The sequence below is a fragment of the Lottia gigantea genome (assembly GCF_000327385.1).
Source record: "Lottia gigantea unplaced genomic scaffold LOTGIsca_29, whole genome shotgun sequence".
In the NCBI taxonomy this organism is placed as follows: domain Eukaryota; kingdom Metazoa; phylum Mollusca; class Gastropoda; family Lottiidae; genus Lottia; species Lottia gigantea.
In genome coordinates this window covers 36,168-56,688 of record NW_008708943.1, presented here as the reverse complement: position 1 = coordinate 56,688, position 20,521 = coordinate 36,168, and the positions used below count along the sequence as shown (strand labels likewise).

The window sequence follows — 20,521 nt, the reverse complement described above, 5'->3', positions numbered from 1 at the left end:
TTGATGATATGATGATGAAGGGGGACCAGACTGGTTTTGAAATGAAGTTGGTGGGGCAGGGGGACCAAGTTGATTGGAATAATGATGAGTTGATTGATGGGGGGCTGGGGGAGGGTATGAATGTTGATCTGGGTGGTTGCCATGCTGATGATGTTGAAACTGTCGATTCTGTAAGTAAGCTGTGTTAGGCTGTTGGACTGGTTGATTCTGTGAACTCTGTGGTCTCACGGCAGCGCTGTAAGGTGGGGGCTGTCTGGGTGGCTGTGGGGGTGGGGCTTGATATCCTGTCCTGGAGCCTGTATTCTCTGGTTTATTATTATCCCCTAGTTTTCTCCATACCACCTAAAAAAAATTCAGAAATGATCAGATGAGGACCGTTTGATGTAGATGCTAAGTTGACCAACTTTGTTGCAGCATGCTATCAGCGTTCCTAAAAGTTCTATAAGTTGATCACCACCTTGACTATAACACATGATTTATTGATGCTTGGCTCTACACATAAGGAAGAAATTAATAATACTTTGATTATCAATTTTAATTTAGGAATACATCTCAAGGCAAAAGTAAATTGGTACAGAAAATTGATTGAAGATCTTTGACAAGAGGTTTTATAGTTTATCTACTCATCTACTGACTTACATTGCACATCTCTCTTACAATAGCCATTTCCTTTTCATCTAAGTTATCTTCTCCTGGTTCATTCCTAGCCCTTTCTAATTGTTCGTGTACCTGTAATACCTGTAATACAATATCAAACATCTAATAAAAAAGGGACACATGATGTAAGTTTAGTAATGAATGATAAGAAATATGTAATCTTCTGATCAAACTTGCTACTGTGTCTTTAATGATATAACCTAAATTTTATCATGCATATTCTTCTTTTGACTACAGACCACAATTTCAATAGATATTTTAAGGTCCAGTACAAGCACAAAACAATCAACAAACAAACACACAATGGGACATGCAGATCGGTTGAGACATAAAATATACACATGCACTAGTAATTGATATCATTACTGTACAAAATCTGCCAAGTCTGCCAATTGCTAACTGAATTTATTACAAGATCAACAGAGCTTGAATGATTCAAAATGAAAAAAAAACTGAAAAAAAATCAGACCTTCATGGCATGGACTATAGCCTCTGGTTTTGATGCATTGACAGGGTTGGAATTATTAGGGCTAGCATCAGATCTTCTATCCTACAATGTTTATAATATACAGGGGTTCACAAGGGTTCATATCAACTGTTAAATTAACACCACTCATGCAAATACTCATGTAAAAAGGTAAAAAAAAATCTAAGGGAAAAAGAATCTGACATGACATTGCTTGGCTATTGTAATAAACAAACTCCTTCAACAGGAGTGAGAAATTGTCAAATTGACTCTGAAATTGGCTGATCATGCAGACTATCAACAAAATAGATAACATAAGGGGATTTAGATATTCAAACAAACCTGTAAATGTTCTGGTTTCATATTTGTTGTACCGTTACGATCAGTTTGACGAAAACCATCCCCTCCATTCCTTTCTACTCTCTACAATAAATAGATAGACATTCATTCTAAGTATCCTATATTTGAGAAATATCTGAGAAATGGTGTCAGTTTGAAAGCAAATCCTCATTTCAATCATTTGCATGTGCTTGGATTATCCCAATTTTGCTGTAGATTGGAGGGTGACACAGGTTCAGAGAGGCTGCGAACTGCCTTTAAAAGAGGTAATTTTGGTTGAGATTGCATGGTGGCATTTTTGGTGGCTGAAAGGTGGTACAAATTTTACTGTATATTCCTTGGTTTAGTTGTCATAAGCCTAAACTAGTGCAGAAAGAAGGACCCAACTCGAAAAAAGGGTAAAGATTATATCAAATGGATAACTTCTATCTAACAATGATGGTGAAATAAAGCTAAACTGACTTTTGCTAGTTGTTTTCTCTCTTCTTCAAGACTTTTTAACTTATCTTCCAGTTGTCTGATATACTGTACTGTCTGATCTGGAACTGAATATAAATACACAATTTTATAGAGGTGGTGCCCATTCTATTGAAAAGCCTGATGCGTTTCATTTTGAGATAGAATACATAGAAATTGAAACTATAAGCTTACACATCAAACTAGTGTCCATTACCACTTACAACTTTCTAAAAATGTACTGAACTGTATGTGTTATATCTTGAGCACAATTACCTTTACTATGATGTCTGCTTTACTTACTTGAATTAGTCATGGCTTGAGTTGGTGTCTGTTGTCTGTCTTGATCTAAAGGATGTCCATCTTCTATACCAGCCATTGTTCCAGAACTACTTCCATCCCCGTCATCTCGATCACCTGAAAAAATCAACATTTAAGTTTGTTTATCATTCTGATAAATATTTAATAGTCATGAGCTCATTTGGTGTTTATATCTTTTTACAAATGAAAAAAAAAGTTTTAAAACTTACCTGTCATATGGACTCTTTCCTGGTCCAAATAAAGGCAGAGTTCTTTCAGCTCTGTATTTTGCAAAATCAACTCCTCTTGTTTCTGTTCTAGTTCTTTTAATTTATCCTGATAGACAGCAACTTCACTTCTCATCACGCTGGCAGTATATCGCCCAAAACGCTGCCACTCTCGTGCCAACTTCCTACCACGCTGACGATCATCATCCAAAAAACAACAAAGATCTCTCAATTCTTGACACTCTTCCTGAACCTTCTGATTATTTTCTTTCAATCCACGAATTTCCATCAAGTAAATCTGCATCTTCCTTGTGACATCTTTCACCATATGTCCTTGTTCACCCATCAAGGATTTATAATCATGTTCCATACGTCGAATAATTCGGATCAAATCTTCCATACCTTTACGTCGAAGATCATCATCTGAGAGTTTACTGAGAGCCACTACTGATGGACTGGGCTGTAATGTTTTAAATGTCGGTGGTCGTGAGGAACTAGTCGAGTGGCTAGACATGCTGTTTGGAGTAGACGGAGTGCTGACTCTTTCACGTTGTTGACTCTCCCACTCCATGGCTAATTCTATAAAAAGGAAAATATGAATTTTTCAAACTGTTCCCACAAAATTTGTACATTTCGTTATTATAAAGAGAGCTGAAGCTGAAGACCAAGTAAAGAAACTACATAGATAGTGACTTTATTGAGTACGGTACTCAGATACTGATACTGAATGTGTCTGATGTGATCGAAAAACTCAACGACTACGTATCATCGTATGACACTTGCAGAATAGATCTACATTTTCTGATAACACAAAATCAAATCATAAATTTCACCTTGAAATAATTAACTTTGTTTTCTTGTCAAAACCCCTACGAAATTAGAATAGGAAGCAAGCACATTGCTTTCAAACAAGATCGAAAATACGGGAACAGCAAGGAATTCCTATGTTTACAAAGTTGTAAAGATGGCGGATGTGTGAAAGGTAATTCCCCGCTAGGTGGCGTCTGTCTCTTTCAAGTTATTTTAAGAATGTCATTTAAGTTGTGTTCCTCCCAGAGAATGCTCCCCCACCTCTGTAGTTTTAAAGTTGGTAATATATTTTTTGAAAATGCATAGATACGAGGAACCACAATGACTCTTGGTGCTTCTACGTTTCCCCTTGTGATTTAGTAGCATTTTTCATTTAATAATTATGGTTTAGAGCCATGCATGCAGTCATGGTCTAATTCTTTACATACACAGTGGGCCTATATAAAGGCTATTGGGCTGTTCCTCATCGGTTTACATTTAGTTTAACTCTGCTCTCCTGCTTAATGAATTGGATAAGATTTTATAGAAATGTCTGAGTTTCAATGAAATTGATCCAAGTCTTTAAAATGTTGTCCGAGTAACCTGGATTATTCAAGATAGAAATCAATGACATAGCCATGTTCACTGCACTGTGCTTTCTGTACATTTGCTGGGCCTAACTGGACGTATCCGGCCGTGCGTACTACTTAATCCCCAATGATCGTCTCAAGATAATCCACCGAACTCCTGAACTCAGCTATTTTAACACCGATTATCATGCAGTTCATTAACTTATGTCTTAACTTACGCCTTTGCTCGGATCGATTGACTCAGATTGAGTCAGATGCGAACAGTTGTTAGATGTCCAGTGGCAGTGTTGATGCATTTGACCGTGTTCAACTATCGATTTATAACTGTAACTCTTGATACACATTATATATGGGTAATATGTGTATAGGTCTATGATATTAAAAAAACGACAGTTACTCCAACTTTAATAAAATGTCCGTGCGACGGAGGAAAAAGGATCTTATTTGTGGTCTGGGATCTGGAGGTCTTTTGTGTTCGAGATGCGCATGTGTAATTCAGATGTAAACTTCCGGAATAATTAAAATGGAAAATAAAAAAAGACGAAAATTAAATGATTGAGATTTTAATTTGAAAAATGACAAAATACTTGAATTTGGTTTTTGCATTTGTGCTTTGCATGAGCTGCATGTCGCTGGTTGTATGCAAGTTGCGATTTGTTTGTCCCAGACCGGTAACATCTCGCTCAGACTTAAAGCAAACGGTAAATCATTTAATTTTAAATGAAATCTAACCAGTCTGTGAAAAAAGAGTGGGGGGGGGGGAGAGGTGTGCGTGGGGCAGAGACATAGATGGGTTGCCATAATGATTTAAAAATGAAGCGAGAGGAGGTTGTTGACTAGTAAAAACCATTTGCACTAATCACTTCCGCTCTTGAAGGAAGACCTGCATCAGAATAAATAAGTAGGCCTAACCCCCCATACAATGGTGCATACACATCTTGTGCCAGAAGTTTACCTGTTTTCAATCCTTTTTTATGTCTTGATTAACATAATTATAATAACAAAATATTTGATAAAATGAATATTTGGTGAAAGGATTATTTTATTAATTGAATTTTTTTAGTTGTCTTCAAGTCTAATCTCTGATGGTGATTGTGGACAAGATTCATCATTTCGATTTGAAACAGAATATAAGATAATAACGCCTGGTCCTATGACTGTACGTTTTGAAGAAACCAAAAATGAGAATTGTAAGTTATGATTAATCACCTGCTAAAATACCACTGCAAGTCTGCAGCAGGCTTTGAAACGTCCATTTTCGAACACATCCTGTTTTAAAGGGGCATTACAATGTTTTAGTAGGTAAAAAATTTTTGCTTTAATTCATGAATACTATACTCTGTATTTGATTTACCCATTTAGAATAAATTCAGTTTGATCAAGTAGATACTTAGATGTAAATAACATATTTTAGAAATATTTTCAGGTATAATATTAAGCTTTTTCGACATATTTGATACTGAAAATTTGTTTTTCCCAAAATTTGTTTTTCCCAATCAGACTTTTTCTTAACTATGTTTTGTGGGTAACAAGACACTACTCTAGCCTAGTATCTTACTGTAACTGTGTTTCAATGTCATAGATGTTTGGTAAATAGTTAGTTTCTAATACCTTTACAAGTCCTATATTAATATAAATGATTTAGAATGCATTGTATTTTAATCTGTTATATGTTTCAGATTCTCCATTGAGTATCAGCTTACATGATTATGAGAATAATTCTACTGTGTGTTTACTATTAGACCACATACCCCATAAAAATCGTGGTCATATTTCTAGAACTTGTCATGTAAGTTGCCACATTTTTTTAATATTTTTGTAGTTGTAATAGTGTAAATGTATAGTGCTGCAATTTTCTACTAATCAGAAGGATAGCCAAAGTTATATCTAAAAATACAAACAAAAAGAGTTTCAACTACTTTTGCTTTTTTTGCTCTCTTTTCTTCATTATTTATTGATATCAGCATTGTCAACTATGTGACTGTCTATTGATTGTGATATTTAACCTTTGTTTAAGACTGATGTATTAATATTATTATTACAGACAGAGGGGTATCCTATTGGAGAGTGTGAAGGCAGTACCTACTACATTACTGTCAATATTCCTGATATAGTGTGTCATAGATGTTACCTGAAAATCAGATCAGTCATTTTTGATGAACAAAATAAAGGTATGATAGAATTTGCTATCTATATATGAATTTGCAAAATATTACCATTTGGATAAACCTTTGGTAGAAAACTGTTTAGATGTAGACTATTGTAGACACAAAGTAAATGATATTTTTTGGGGGTATAAATTTATGTTTTTTGTTTTCTTTTACTTACCAGAGAAAGTGTGTAAAGATCAAAATAATGGTACCAATACCTGCCATGTTTATTATAGTTGTTCTAATGTCCGAATCAGGTGTGTATCAGCTGTGAATTTATTCTTTTCCTCTTAAAGTTTTATACGGATATGATTTTAGCTACCCTTCTGATGATCACATACACATACACATTGACTTATACCAAGACTGTAATGACCACTATTCTCATATCACGGAATGCAGAGATTTGATTGAATCTAATGACTAACAACTCGACTTTCTGAGGCCTGTCATTGGCTGAATTCGCTATTGTACAAATAAATCAAATCGCTTCATTTCGTAATTTCGTGATAGCTTTGCATTACTTTTCAAACATTTGTAGGTTAATTGCAGCTAGCTTCTTTTATATATATTTCAGTTTTGAAATATTTTGTTAAATTTTCAGACCTACTGTTTCTGGTCAAGGAAAAGGGATGGAATCATGTGAAAAATATGCCTCTAATTTATTAGGACCCTGGCCATATCGACCCAGAAAATATTTTAAGGTATGTCATTTTTGTCCAAAGGAAATCATCATATACATAGGTAAAGAGAACATGAACATGAACATATGACATATTAGAGATTATTAACACAATAGGCCATTTTAAGTCAACTGACAAGGCTTTGCTAAGATATTGATAAGGTTGATAAATTTTTGCATCAGACACCATTAGATGAATGATGATTATTTGTGTTATTTTAATTTATTTTTGTCAGGCTGAATTATCAACTGCTGCTAAAAGTTATAGTGTTCTTGGTACAGCCGTGTATGATGTTATTCGTAATACAGTTACTGCTGGACTACCTAGAAAACATTTCAGGTCAGTGAAATAGGAAGAAGGTTCCATTTCCTTGGATTCCTTGTACCCTGAATTCCTGAAAATTATCTTATAATGTCACTTTGCATTATGTTCAGGCTGCCGTGAAGTCTTGAATCAAAAGTCAACAATTGGCATAATATACAAAATGTGTATCGGGCATAATGTTGTTTCTAAGATTTATTGTTGGCTTTTGGACCAAGACTTATGGATTGTGATTTGGACTTGTGATAGGAATTCAACTCAATAAAGACTCTTAACTCCGCTTAATGTTTTCTTTTCATTTTTTTTCTTCAGTGATGGTTTAATGAAAGTGGCCCTATCAATTCTAGAAAACTCTACATCTAATCCTGTAGAATATGACATCATTTATTCCTCACCCATTGTTCCAGGGTACTACACCCCTCACAATATTAACATTCCGTTTCACAATATACCATCTAATATTACCCAGTTATTGATGGCTGGAGAGATATACCTCAATGTATTTACAGATGATGCTGATTATATTGGACAGTTACAGTTAAAACATGAGGTGGGTGATATTAAGAGGTCCTATTGATTTTATTTTTTAGTTAGGGGAGGGTACTGCAATAGCCATGTTACTTGTAACACTGAAGTTTATAAATGCATTGATTCGATATTATTGTAGCTTGGAATACAACCTATCAGAGCCCTTGACTGAAAGGCTTAAACATTTTGCTGCAAGTGTAATCAGGGGCGATGATACAATGTGGCTAATGTAGTCAAGGTATTAGAAGTAGTTTCACCCATGATATTTGGTAATGTCTTGATGGACTCTTTAATGGTTCAGCTTTTTTTGTCAAATTTTACATAACTCAAGGTTAGAAATTTGATTGGAGCAAATCCCATAAAATGTGTCTGGCCCTAAACATGCTGAAATCACCTCTGTACCAACTCTGAGGAATGGGTAGGGCCAAATTTGTCTAGCTAGCTAAAAATATGTATAGTATAGTTATATATTATTCAACAGAATCTGTGTTCTGCATTATTAAATATTTGTGTTTCAGGAAAGAGATGAGGGCCGTTACGAGCATCTGGCTACTAAATATAGTGTACAGGGTTGGCTGTTTTCACGCCCTTTTATTGGCAAACAGGCTGAATACCCTGCTGCTAATTATCCTGTTGGACCATGTGCTCCTACTGCTAGGCATTTTATTGTAAGTTGTAATACATGGGTTTGTGACAGGATTCTCAACTTCATTTTGTATTTTAAATAATTTGGAGATTACCTGAAGGTTACTGCAAAATTAAAGCTTAAATTAACAGTTACAAATTATCCATCTTAATTTCTTGGATTAAGATTTTGATGTCAAGGAACATATGTCTAAATTATTCCAGTTATCTTTCTTTCTCTTTTAAAACAGCAATGAATATATATTTAAGAACTAAATAGGAATTATTATTATTATATTACATTAACTAAATATTTTCACTGTTATAGTAGTGCACAATACATCAATGATATAGAAATATTAAAACAGAACCTGAAACATGGTGTTACTCAGAGCTTCAAGCTGTGCGATTTTCCGACAACTGACCTATTTCAGCCCATGTCCCTACTGAAGTGTTCAAGTAGAATTTGCTTTCATGATGACACTTCAAGACAAGTTCACAAGGTTTGTTTAGGGATGTGTGGTTAGAGGCATGTATGATGGAAAGTATATAATATATTTTTCAGTCGAGACTGTATATGTCTGACAGTGTAAAAGATACAGTGGGTATATTAGCAGTTACATTATTAGATTCAACTATACACGTCATGCTGAAACTCTGTCCAACTTATACTCATATTTCAGCTCTGTCTTTACTTACTGGTCAACTGATGGGTAAGTATAGGTATTGTACTCTTCACGATGGTCAAGGTATTGTGAATTTTGTCTCATACCTTGACTGCAATGGCCACCTTTTTTGTATCACAGAATGCAGCGATTTGATTGGATTGTATGCCAGCGAATACAGCCAATCATAGCCCTTGATAGACAGACTGTAAACATTATGGTTTGATGTGTAGAGACTGCCTGTCGACAATTGTGATTGTCTGTATTCTTTTGTGTTCAATCTAATCAAATCACTGCATTCACAATCTGCTGTGATATAGTAAAATAAGATGAATTTTGTAATAACAAGAGAAGTAATTCTATTTATTGCCTGTTTATCACCTATGCGTTTAAATGCCTTTCATTACAGAGCCCTCAAGAATCTCTGTGCCTCTACAGAGATATACAAATGGTTATTTATTTACTAGTTTGTATGACAGTGAATTCATCAATGAGAGAATGGGCACAGGTAAGTCTGATTTCTAACAGACTTTGGTTTGAATTCATAAATTCCCTAATTTTGAAAATGAACTCGCCCAACATGATTATGGACTAAGTGTATGTTTTAAGTGGAGTCCGACGAGGGATTTGGGAATGTCGAATACAAAACATAGATATATAGATAGGCTTGGATAGTATTGGTATGATAAATTTCCTGGAGATTGAAAAAAATTTGCATTATGAACCTCACATTTGATGGTTCCAAAATGAAACGAGAATAAGTTTATTATGTGTTATTTCAGTCAGGTTTATAAAATCGGTAGAAATTCTAGTCAATGAAACTCAGACAATACAGGGATCTATTGAAGAAGGAATTTATGTAAGTTGAAGGTTTATTAGCTTTATTGTTCAAAACCCTGGACATATGAAGATGGTCTTACAGTGACTTTCCAGTTTTTTTTTACTTTGAAACTTAAGCCATTTAATACATTTTTTGTGGGATTTTGAATTCCAGGTAATTTAATCATATGTTGATATTTGATCTATTTCAGTCGTTTATGGGAGATATAACCAGCCCACATGGTTTAGCTATCTTTCAGTTCACTCATGGTATGTGGTTAAAATACTCAATATTGGTATGTAACTTTTATTTCTTTACTTGCTTTAGACCTGCAATGACTAGGTTAATCTTAGGTTTGGTCCATTAATGCTACCTTTGATTTGATTTCTACAAATGACTAGCAGGCCAGCTCAGATGTTAGTGCTGATCTGACGGACATCTTAATCTTTGGAACTACTTTAAAGAAGGAAGTCTTGGGTTTGGTTGATGTAGGCTGAAAAGCTGTTTTTTAATTGTTAAGAATGTTCTTTCCTGATATAGTTCATGTTCACAATGTCAAGCTAATACAAACTTTATACTTATACCTTGACTGCAATAGTCACCTTTCTTGTTTCATAAAGCGATTTTGGCAGAAAGTCTGTGAACATAAAGCCACAATGTTGATGTTGACAGCCTTTCTGTCAAGAGCTGTGATCAAATTGCTGCATTCTGTGATATAAGAACGGTGGCTATTGCAGTCAAGGTAAAAGTACAAGGTTCGTAATAGATTGATATTGTGAAACTAAACTAGTGTCCAAAAGAAACGATACCACCTGTTTGCAACGACATAAAAGAAAAACTAAACAATGCAGAAGTTTAGGATTGGTGTTATGCTTTTGAGAAATCCTTTCACAACATCTGTACAAAAATTTCATTTCAATAAAATCTGTACAACCAATATGACAAGCCTTTAAAGATGGGTGGGGTCGAAAAAAGAACATTTCGTTAGAGCACTGATCACAGAAACAACGGGAAATGTCACACCACACGTCACAAAGTCAAGTCAGTAGCGGGTATGTCCACCGTGAGCATCAATACATGCCAGAACACGCCTACGGACTGGTGCTGTCAAACGTATGATGACGTTGGGAGTGAGGCGTTGCCATTCCTCGAGGAGACATCGTTCCAAGTCCTGGACGTTGACTGGAGGCACACGGCGACGTCGGATTTGCCGATCGAGGTGGTCCCATAAGTGCTCGATGGGATTCATGTCCGGTGAACATGCGGGCCATGGCAAAACCTGTACGTTGGCGTTGGCAAGGAAGTTCTGTGTCAATCTTGCTGTGTGTGGCCTTGCATTGTCATGTTGGAAAATGAGTCCACGAGGCTGTTGCTGAATAAAGGGCACCACAACAGGCCGTAGGATGTCATCAATATAACGCTGTGCATTCAGGTTTCCACGAATTACGACAAGCCTCGTTTTGACGTCACCACATATGCCACCCCAAACCATTAACCCTCCACCTCCAAACAGCCGGACCTGTTGGATACAGTTAGGCGTCAAACGTTCACCAAATCGTCGGTATACAAGCTGCCGTCCATCGTTTTTGAAGATGAGGAATCTGCTCTCATCAGAGAACATAACACGTGCCCAGTCCCGCCGTTGCCAACGTCGAACTCGCCTGGCCCAGATCAGTCTGTTGTTCCGGTGTCGAGGCGTCAGGAGCGTTCTGCGGTAGGGATGACGTGGCCGGATACCATACTGCCGTAGTCTCCTGTAGACGGTCTGTCGACTGATCCTGTGTCCCAGTGCTGTAGCTGCCGTGGACGTCGCTGTTACGGTGCGTTTCCTCAGGTGTAATACCCGAATGTAACGATCTTCACGGGGCGTGGTTACTCGTGGTCTTCCACTCCTGGGCCTGTCTGACGTCTGACCTGTCTGACGTAACCGCTGCATCAACCTGGTGATAGTGATGCGTGCGCAGCCCAACCTTCTGGCGACGTCGACGTGTGTCGCTCCTTGTTGGACCATTCCAACGGCTCTCTCTCTCTCGATGGCTGTCAAACGTGGCATACCTTGTGTTCTTTTTGTTGCTGTGATATCAACGTGTCTGATCAGCCGTTATATACAGTTTTTATGCAGAACATGCTAGAGAGGGAAATGTCACTTTCATGAAATTTACGTTTTTTCCCGGAAGTGATCACGTGTTCCCGGTATTTTTATCGACTATGTTGTGTTTGGGATGTGCAATACGAATTGGCATGTTTTCATATTAGACAATTCACTTAGTAAAAAACAGTTTTGAAAATAAGTCGGTATCGTTTCTTTTGGACACTAGTTTATATACACAGTTCATTCAATTATTAGTCCTTCAACCTCTGAGAAAAGCAATCTTGGTTCATAGATTTGAAGTTACCATTTTGACCTGAATAGTCTCAAACTTAATTAGAAATTATTTTAACAACTTCTTATGATATCAACATGTTACAAATACTAAGACCATCATCAGGACAATTTTATTCTTCAGATGAACAATCTAGATTGTGATAAACAGTGGTTAACTTTACAAGGTGGTCGAGAAAAGGAAATCATTAAAAATTTAACGTCTCAAATTCGACGTCAACATAATCATTATATTGCTGAAGGCTATATTCATGTAAGTACGTGGACACTGTGTACATTAAAAATCCATTGATAGATTGTGCACTGTCTGAACAAAATTTCTCTCATCGCACACTGTTTGGCTTTGTGCATTGTCTTCATTCAGTAGGATGTAAGACTCTTATTTTATTTTGCTTGTAGGATCTATCAAGTGATGATATTCTCTATCTATGGAATAATCAAGCCATGTTAAATATGAGATGTCAACATGACAATTCTTCCTTTACAGAAATCATTGGAAAGGTAAGAGTTATTCCTTTTGTAATTTTTATTCTATATGGGAGAAATTTTGTTAGAAGTTTTCTTTTCCAGTTGCGTAAGGTATACTCTTCAATAAAATTTTGGACTTTCATTGGCCTACTATTTTCCAACTATCTTTTTTATCTGTGTTTAATTCTTTTTTAACTAGCTAACTGAACCTGGAAAGTGGTACTGTAATGATGTAAAGCACTTTCATTGTAAGTTAATTTCATTTCATATAGGTCAGGTTTTTTCAAGGCTGGAAGGTATACTTGTTGGTGCCAACCCTTCAAAAAAAGGTCAGACCTGAAGCGTGAGGGAAAAGATTTCATCTAAATTAATATTTCAGGGCTCCATATCTATCTGTGTTCTGTGTATATTTTAAGTGTGGGCCACTTTTGCTAAATTTATCAGACTTTGATTTGTAATTAATGGATAGGATTAAAGTCTTAATTAATTTCCTTATGTAGGTCCAATTGTGTCTTTAACACCAGGAGGACAACCCTCAGATGAAATAGAAACTTTTCTACCACCAACTGGTCTGGCTAGTTTTGTATTGAATAGGGCTAAAGTATTACAATATAGGTGGGTAGATCAAAATACTTTACATTTATACAAGATTTTGGAGTTGAATCAGCCCAATAGGGGTAAGGACTGTTGCTAATCAGACAGTTGCTCACTGGACAAATGCACGCCAAAGAAATGATAATTGTCCTATTTCCCTTTCTTGTAATACATGGTTTCAATTTCTCACAGTTTGCATAATCTTCAAGAATTGATTCTACTATGCTCTGTATTTTATCAACAGTATCTATATTGGTGACGTAACAAAACGAGGTTTACTGGTAGCAACTTTAAAAGATGAAAATCATTTGATATTGAGTATCAATCTACATCGATCTCTCACGGAAAATAAAGTTTTTCAAGCTAAGGTATTGTGTTTCTCCTAATGTCAAAATATGGATCAATATGTATTCCACATAAAACTGGCTCTTTCAATCATTTCCATCTTTAATGATCAAAGATATTTGATTGACTTATTACAAGTCTACCTCCTTGATTTTGCTATCTTGTGGATAGAAGTCATCATATTTTTCTTAATAGACTATTTTTATTACTATTTAGGGTGAACTTCCCCAGACATCACCAGATCTTATAGATGCATTAAGATTGGGTAGATTTAAACTATATGTTACTAATCCTGGATTAGGTACTACACCACTTACTGGTAATCTACCAATTATTGAACGCAATCAGTGTGTACAACCTAAGGTAGGTTTGAAGTTCGTTTGTATTCCTATATTTTGAACTATCCTCATTTTTCAATGTATGTGTTTAACCTATTATAGTTTGAATCTTCACGATACCTCTCATTCCATAAAAAAATGGGAATTCCTATCAACTACATAACCAAATGTAAGTTTCAAAAATATTTTTGAAATAGGTTTGTTTTCATGGATGTTTTGGTAATCAAATTTTCAGAAATTTTTTGTTGGAGAAAAGAAGGAGAATTGGTCTGTAGAATCTGCACCGTTTAAAAGACTTCATGCTTTATATGGCGATAGCTTAGTTTTCATTTACAATAGTAATACTACAGTTTATTTACTAAATTCACAGGTTAGTTCAAATTTATTTGTAAATAAAAGATATGGTGGTGAGGTGGGATTAATATCAGAATGAAAAAATATCTGCTGAAATTTAATCCTTTTAAAAAGAAATTATGAGCTGACAAATCTGTTCTGTTAACCAATAGGCTTACTGATATTTTTTCAGGAAGATTTTGAGTCCTGTAATATGAAGAAGAGTAGAGAATTATTTGGAAAGACAACTGACAATATAACATGGATGTTAACATATAGATTACCATCAGGATCATCCTACTTTGCCTCTTTCCCTCAATGTGATCTTCGGCCTCCGTTTAAAGTAGCCATCAGTACTATAGAAGATGGTAAGTAAAGTATCCAGCCTGTTTTCAATAAAATCAGGAATTTTATTTCAATAGTTTTTTTAAACATATACCATTTTGTTTCTTTCAAATATTCACAGCCAAAGTTTTTTGTTATCTTCCGATAGTGTTTGTTTCAGGCCTTGAGGGAGACCACTCCTATCGGAAATATTTCTACTGAATTTTCGAGAGGAGTTTGGAACATCTATAGGACCAAATTTTGCAAAAAGCCTCAATTAATTTAACAGTTGCTGTAAGCTTAAAGGGGAGCTACTCTACCTACATGATATTTCTAAACCACAAATAATCAAGATCATTTCTTATTACAGAGAGTGTAATAGGAGATAGATACAGCTGTAAAGAATCAATGTATAAAATATGGAGGAGAGAGGAGGTTGAGAAGTACAATAAACGTAGTCTGGTTCCTCCAGTTATTGGAGGTCTTGTTGCTGGACTTGCTATCTTGATTATAGTTCATCTGGTTAATCGTAAAACGCAGCATGAATCTTCTCCCACTCTCTTCAGTCAGGGTTTCCAAAGATTTTAGTCATGATAATGGTCAGGTCATAGTTAACAACTAATACAAAATCATGAAACCTAATATCTAGATCTACATTTCAATCATATTAATGTATTATGATTGAAAGTGTTTCTCTTTGATGATTTGACGGTTTCATATGTTTTCAATAATGATGAAGAATTTTGTCAGATCATGGATAACAAGTCTATAAACTCTAGGGTTGGTTTGAATTTTGGGAAAGTCCATTTTCAAAGTTTGTATATTCATAGTTGAATTGTGTTGTATTTTATTTATTGTGACATTCTTGAACCAAAACCAAGGTAAAAATGACTAGATTGTTTATGTAGTCGTCTGAATGTGAATTGTTCTAATCTAGTCTTTGAGATCATCAAATCCGAAAGCTTAAATTACACCATGTTTCATCAATTTGTTACGTTCCAGTATTCATTCATTGTGTAGATTATAGTACATGTATTGATTGTCTTTTATGAATTTATTTTGAAACACCCTTTTTTTTCTCCAAGTGGATACTTTTTACCTGTATTTTTATTTTTATTTTATCCTTTTACAATGTTTTCTTTACACATAACATTATTATATTTGTTATAATCTATTTTTAAGGGTTCGTTTTGACTCTTACTTACTCACTTACTTTTTATATTTTGCCGTTTCACTATTGATATTAGCTCATTATCATTTTTTTTTATCTTATGTAATCTTATTTAAGTTTGATTTCTTGTTGGTTATATGATCATTTACCTGGTGCAATCTGACAGTTATTAAAAAAAATAACTATAAAACATGTAATGGGCAAAATTCACTTGTGCATATCAGGGGAATCTTCGTTTTCAAAGTAAATTTTGTCTACTACAATGAAAATAACTATTTTATCGACAGTTATTTTCAAGGCCTTCTTGTTAATGTTTTTGTTTAGTCACCAGGGCTGTTGATTTATTTTTTTGTCAACGACCTGTGAAATTTGATCTCAATTTTCCCTTGAGAGAAGATATATTATATTATACTGGTATCCGACATGAACATTATTTAGTTGTTTATTGAAATGCAATATGGTTGTTAATGTTTATTTTGTGTTGTTTTGTTTATACTATTGTTTGTGTTTAATTATTAATGAATTTTTGTATTTCCACCATTCCAAGCTGACATGTCATGGCTTTTTTTAAATTATTGATGTATAAAAAATTTTATAATATTATTTTTGTTTAGAAAAAAATTCAAATACTGTTTTTGTTATTGTGTATTGAGTAACTACTTTTTTCTTTTCACTCTTTGAAATATTGCTAGTTATAAACCATTTATGTTGTAGAAATCCCTTAACAAGTCATTCTAAATATAGTATTTTTTACTTGTAAAATTTGTGCAATAAACACTACCATTGTATGTTGTAAAGAAGTTTGTTTGTCAAAGGGGTTAAAATAGGCAATTAGGGTTAGCTAGATTTCACAGACCTCTTTTGCATACTTAAAATGCGCATCTTCTCAACACAAAATGGTACAGAAAAAAGAATAACACAGGGGTTTAAATGGGCCCGAAACAAGTTATACCCCAGTGGCTCCAAAGGGGTTAAAGTGGACGATTTGGTTAAGCCTAGGGTTACGCCATTCTAGAGTTCACAGGCCCCTTTTTTATACTTTAAATGATAGAAAAGACGGTGTTTGACTTGGCAAAAAAAGAATTTTTAAAAAAGCTTCAACTGGGACCCGAACCCGGGACCCCAAAGTCGCCAGGCAAGTGCGCAAACCACTAGGCCACCGAGACCTGGGGTTAGCGAGAGTTAACCCTAGGGTTAACCCTAGGGTTAACGAGGGTTAACCCTAGTTTTGAAAAGTCAATTAGGGTTAGCTCAGGAAAGGCTTAAAGCTTGTTCCAAGATATGGTTTCCGCATATGAAATGAAAGAGCACTTCCTTGCGCATCTTCTCAACACAAAATGGTACAGAAAAAAGAATAACACAGGGGTTTAAATGGGCCCGAAACAAGTTATACCCCAGTGGCTCCAAAGGGGTTAAAGTGGACGATTTGGTTAAGCCTAGGGTTACGCCATTCTAGAGTTCACAGGCCCCTTTTTTATACTTTAAATGATAGAAAAGACGGTGTTTGACTTGGCAAAAAAAGAATTTTTAAAAAAGCTTCAACTGGGACCCGAACCCGGGACCCCAAAGTCGCCAGGCAAGTGCGCAAACCACTAGGCCACCGAGACCTGGGGTTAGCGAGAGTTAACCCGGGGTTAACGAGGGTTAACCCTAGTTTTGAAAAGTCAATTAGGGTTAGCTCAGGAAAGGCTTAAAGCTTGTTCCAAGATATGGTTTCCGCATATGAAATGAAAGAGCACTTCCTTGCGCATCTTCTCAACACAAAATGGTACAGAAAAAAGAATAACACAGGGGTTTAAATGGGCCCGAAACAAGTTATACCCTGGTGGCTCCAAAGGGGTTAAAGGTGGACGATTTGGTTAAACCTAGGGTTACGCCATTCTAGAGTTCACAGGCCCCTTTTTTATACTTTAAATGATAGAAAAGACGGTGTTTGACTTGGCAAAAAAAGAATTTTTAAAAAAGCTTCAACTGGGACCCGAACCCGGGACCCCAAAGTCGCCAGGCAAGTGCGCAAACCACTAGGCCACCGAGACCTGGGGTTAGCGAGAGTTAACCCTAGGGTTAACGAGGGTTAACCCTAGTTTTGAAAAGTCAATTAGGGTTAGCTCAGGAAAGGCTTAAAGCTTGTTCCAAGATATGGTTTCCGCATATGAAATGAAAGAGCACTTCCTTGCGCATCTTCTCAACACAAAATGGTACAGAAAAAAGAGTAACACAGGGGTTTAAATGGGCCCGAAACAAGTTATACCCCAGTGGCTCCAAAGGGGTTAAAGTGGACGATTTGGTTAAGCCTAGGGTTACGCCATTCTAGAGTTCACAGGCCCCTTTTTTATACTTTAAATGATAGAAAAGACGGTGTTTGACTTGGCAAAAAAAGAATTTTTAAAAAAGCTTCAACTGGGAACCGAACCCGGGACCCCAAAGTCGCCAGGCAAGTGCGCAAACCACTAGGCCACCGAGACCTGGGGTTAGCGAGAGTTAACCCTAGGGTTAACCCTAGGGTTAACGAGGGTTAACCCTAGTTTTGAAAAGTCAATTAGGGTTAGCTCAGGAAAGGCTTAAAGCTTGTTCCAAGATATGGTTTCCGCATATGAAATGAAAGAGCACTTCCTTGCGCATCTTCTCAACACAAAATGGTACAGAAAAAAGAATAACACAGGGTTAAATGGGCCCGAAACAAGTTATACCCCAGTGGCTCCAAAGGGGTTAAAGTGGACGATTTGGTTAAGCCTAGGGTTACGCCATTCTAGAGTTCACAGGCCCCTTTTTTATACTTTAAATGATAGAAAAGACGGTGTTTGACTTGGCAAAAAAAGAATTTTTAAAAAAGCTTCAACTGGGACCCGAACCCGGGACCCCAAAGTCGCCAGGCAAGTTTTTTTTTTTTTTTTTTTTATCTTTGGAAGATTTATTAACATAATTATAGTGATATACACAATACAGTATTTATAGCAATTAAATACATTGAAATATACTTTTAAAAGATATTACATATTATTATATGTAGGTTATTAAATGAAATATTATTTACAAATTTAAAAACTTGTATTTGTACAATGAAAGATAAAAAGAATCTTTTTTTTTTAAAAAATACTAATATTGTGAAATGTATCTAAATACCAGAGCCTTAGATTTCGAAATCGAAATCAATCTAAAGTTTAGGTGAAGATACTTTCAAAACAAAATCTTTAACATGGAAATATGTAGTGCTCAGATGGAGCATTTTAACTGAGACATGTATATATATCTATATATGTAATTAAAAATCTAAACTAATCGAACCATCTATTTCCAGTAGGATTAGACATGATGGTGACACAAAGTCTTTTATAAAATTTCTTTTTGTTTTTCCATAGAAATACTTAATGAAATATAAACTTTGGCGTAAGTTGTATTTAAATAATTTTATAATATCTACATTGGATCTGGGATTGTTTGTTACAATATGCCTTCTATGAAATATTGTTTTACGGGCTACACTTAAAATTATGTTACATAGCCTAAATGGTTGACCCTTAATTCTTGTCTGTAAGCCTAGACAAATATATAATTGTAATTCATCGTCTGTTACAGTTCTGGATAGAATATCCGACAACAAAAGGTTCAAAAGATGAAGGAGGAGGGAGAGATCTAGACAGGAAAATAACAAATGATTTAGATCCTCTGATTCCTCATTACATATCTGACAGATATCATCATTAATTTTACCAATCATTAATAGTTTAGATCTTGTCCATATAATATTATGCAGGATTTTATAATCGAGGTCAATTTGTTTAGCATCTTTAAGAGATTCATGTGTATTTATGCAGACAATTGGCCAATTAACACTCTTAAAAATAGTATTCCACTTTAAAAAACCAATCGGTTCTGTGCACTTATTCTTAATTAGTATACCATATAAGGTCTTAGATGTGAAATTGTCAAATTTGAGTTCCTCACGATTGATTATACAGCGGGGCTCTGGTGCAGATTTGGCAGTATACTCTTCCGTTTCAATAATATGTACCCAATCGTGAGGGATAGCAGATTTGATAATTTCCAGCAACTTTACAATATAATCGAGTGTACATTCCGATTCTATAAAATCGTCTACTATAACACCTATAGGTAAAAAGCCTGGGATAACATAATAAATAATGTCATAGATTGTATTAATTCCATATTTACTAAAATATTTACACTTAATTGGTTTGCCTTCATGTCTTATTAATGGATTATCAAACAAAGGCTGTAGTGATACATCATACAAATTATCTAAGGGAGATCGGCTACCGTTCATTAACGAGTCCCAAGAATTGAACATAAGCTGGTAGAAGGGAGGGAACTCTTTTATGATGTTCTTACTAGCAATCACTTTAAGTAGGTCTGTAGCTTTGATCGTAGCATGCTTTAGAGTAAAATAGTTCAATACTGACTTCCATATTGAATAAAACGATGAATCACAAACTTTCTTCAATATTTTCAAACCAAATGCACAGGATTTCATTTTGATGTCTGGTAAGCCTAGACCACCAGTTAACTTGCTATTAATTACACTAGAGTACTTAATTAGAGGTGGCTTATTGTCCCAAATAAAATTAGTAAATAACGTTTGAATCTTATTAGCTATCTCATTCGGTATATACAAAACAGTAAGACAATGATATAATTGTGTAAGTAGAAGAGATTGAATAACAGTAACCTTACCTACAAGAGTTAAATTTCTAAGCTTCCACATGTTAAGAATGCATTGAATTTTGGTAATTTTGGGGTCCCAGTTTAATTCGTTGCACAATGCATCATTATTACCTAAATAAACACCCAGTATCTTAATATTATCAACTTGTTTGAGTGGAACTTCAAGCTTTAAGGTTTCGTTTCGGACTTTTCCCAGAGGAAGGATCTGACTTTTCTCTATATTAACTCTAGCCCCAGAAGCTTTACAATAAGGTTCAATAATCTTAA

At 35.3% G+C, this 20,521-nt stretch overlaps 2 protein-coding genes across 2 annotated transcripts in view; one reads left to right on the top strand and one right to left on the bottom strand.

Annotated features, from left to right (window-relative positions):
* The window catches only part of LOTGIDRAFT_232400 (hypothetical protein), a 7,336-nt gene extending 3,927 nt beyond the window's left edge, over nt 1-3,409 (bottom strand). The window contains exons 1-8 of the mRNA XM_009056723.1: nt 3,279-3,409; nt 2,449-3,024; nt 2,222-2,335; nt 1,925-2,007; nt 1,466-1,546; nt 1,127-1,207; nt 640-738; nt 229-342 (exon numbers count right to left, since the gene is read on the bottom strand). Of these exons, the coding sequence (XP_009054971.1) occupies nt 229-342; nt 640-738; nt 1,127-1,207; nt 1,466-1,546; nt 1,925-2,007; nt 2,222-2,335; nt 2,449-3,016 (1,140 nt within the window). The 5' untranslated portion in view covers nt 3,017-3,024; nt 3,279-3,409. The remainder of the gene's footprint in view (nt 1-228; nt 343-639; nt 739-1,126; nt 1,208-1,465; nt 1,547-1,924; nt 2,008-2,221; nt 2,336-2,448; nt 3,025-3,278) is intronic.
* Nucleotides 3,410-4,313: 904 nt separating this feature from the next.
* On the top strand, nt 4,314-14,988 carry LOTGIDRAFT_232399 (hypothetical protein; the record flags this gene model as incomplete). The annotated part of the gene is made up of 22 exons (XM_009056722.1): nt 4,314-4,525; nt 4,888-5,014; nt 5,504-5,613; nt 5,869-5,995; nt 6,156-6,231; nt 6,579-6,678; nt 6,893-6,996; nt 7,291-7,528; nt 8,025-8,174; nt 8,696-8,843; nt 9,205-9,303; nt 9,578-9,654; nt 9,827-9,910; nt 12,123-12,251; nt 12,398-12,499; nt 12,666-12,714; nt 12,967-13,081; nt 13,305-13,428; nt 13,622-13,768; nt 13,979-14,113; nt 14,270-14,444; nt 14,771-14,988. Exons 1-22 carry the CDS (start codon nt 4,400-4,402, stop codon nt 14,986-14,988), a joined length of 2,760 nt encoding a protein of 919 aa, XP_009054970.1. The 5' UTR covers nt 4,314-4,399.
* Nucleotides 14,989-20,521: the final 5,533 nt, after the last annotated feature.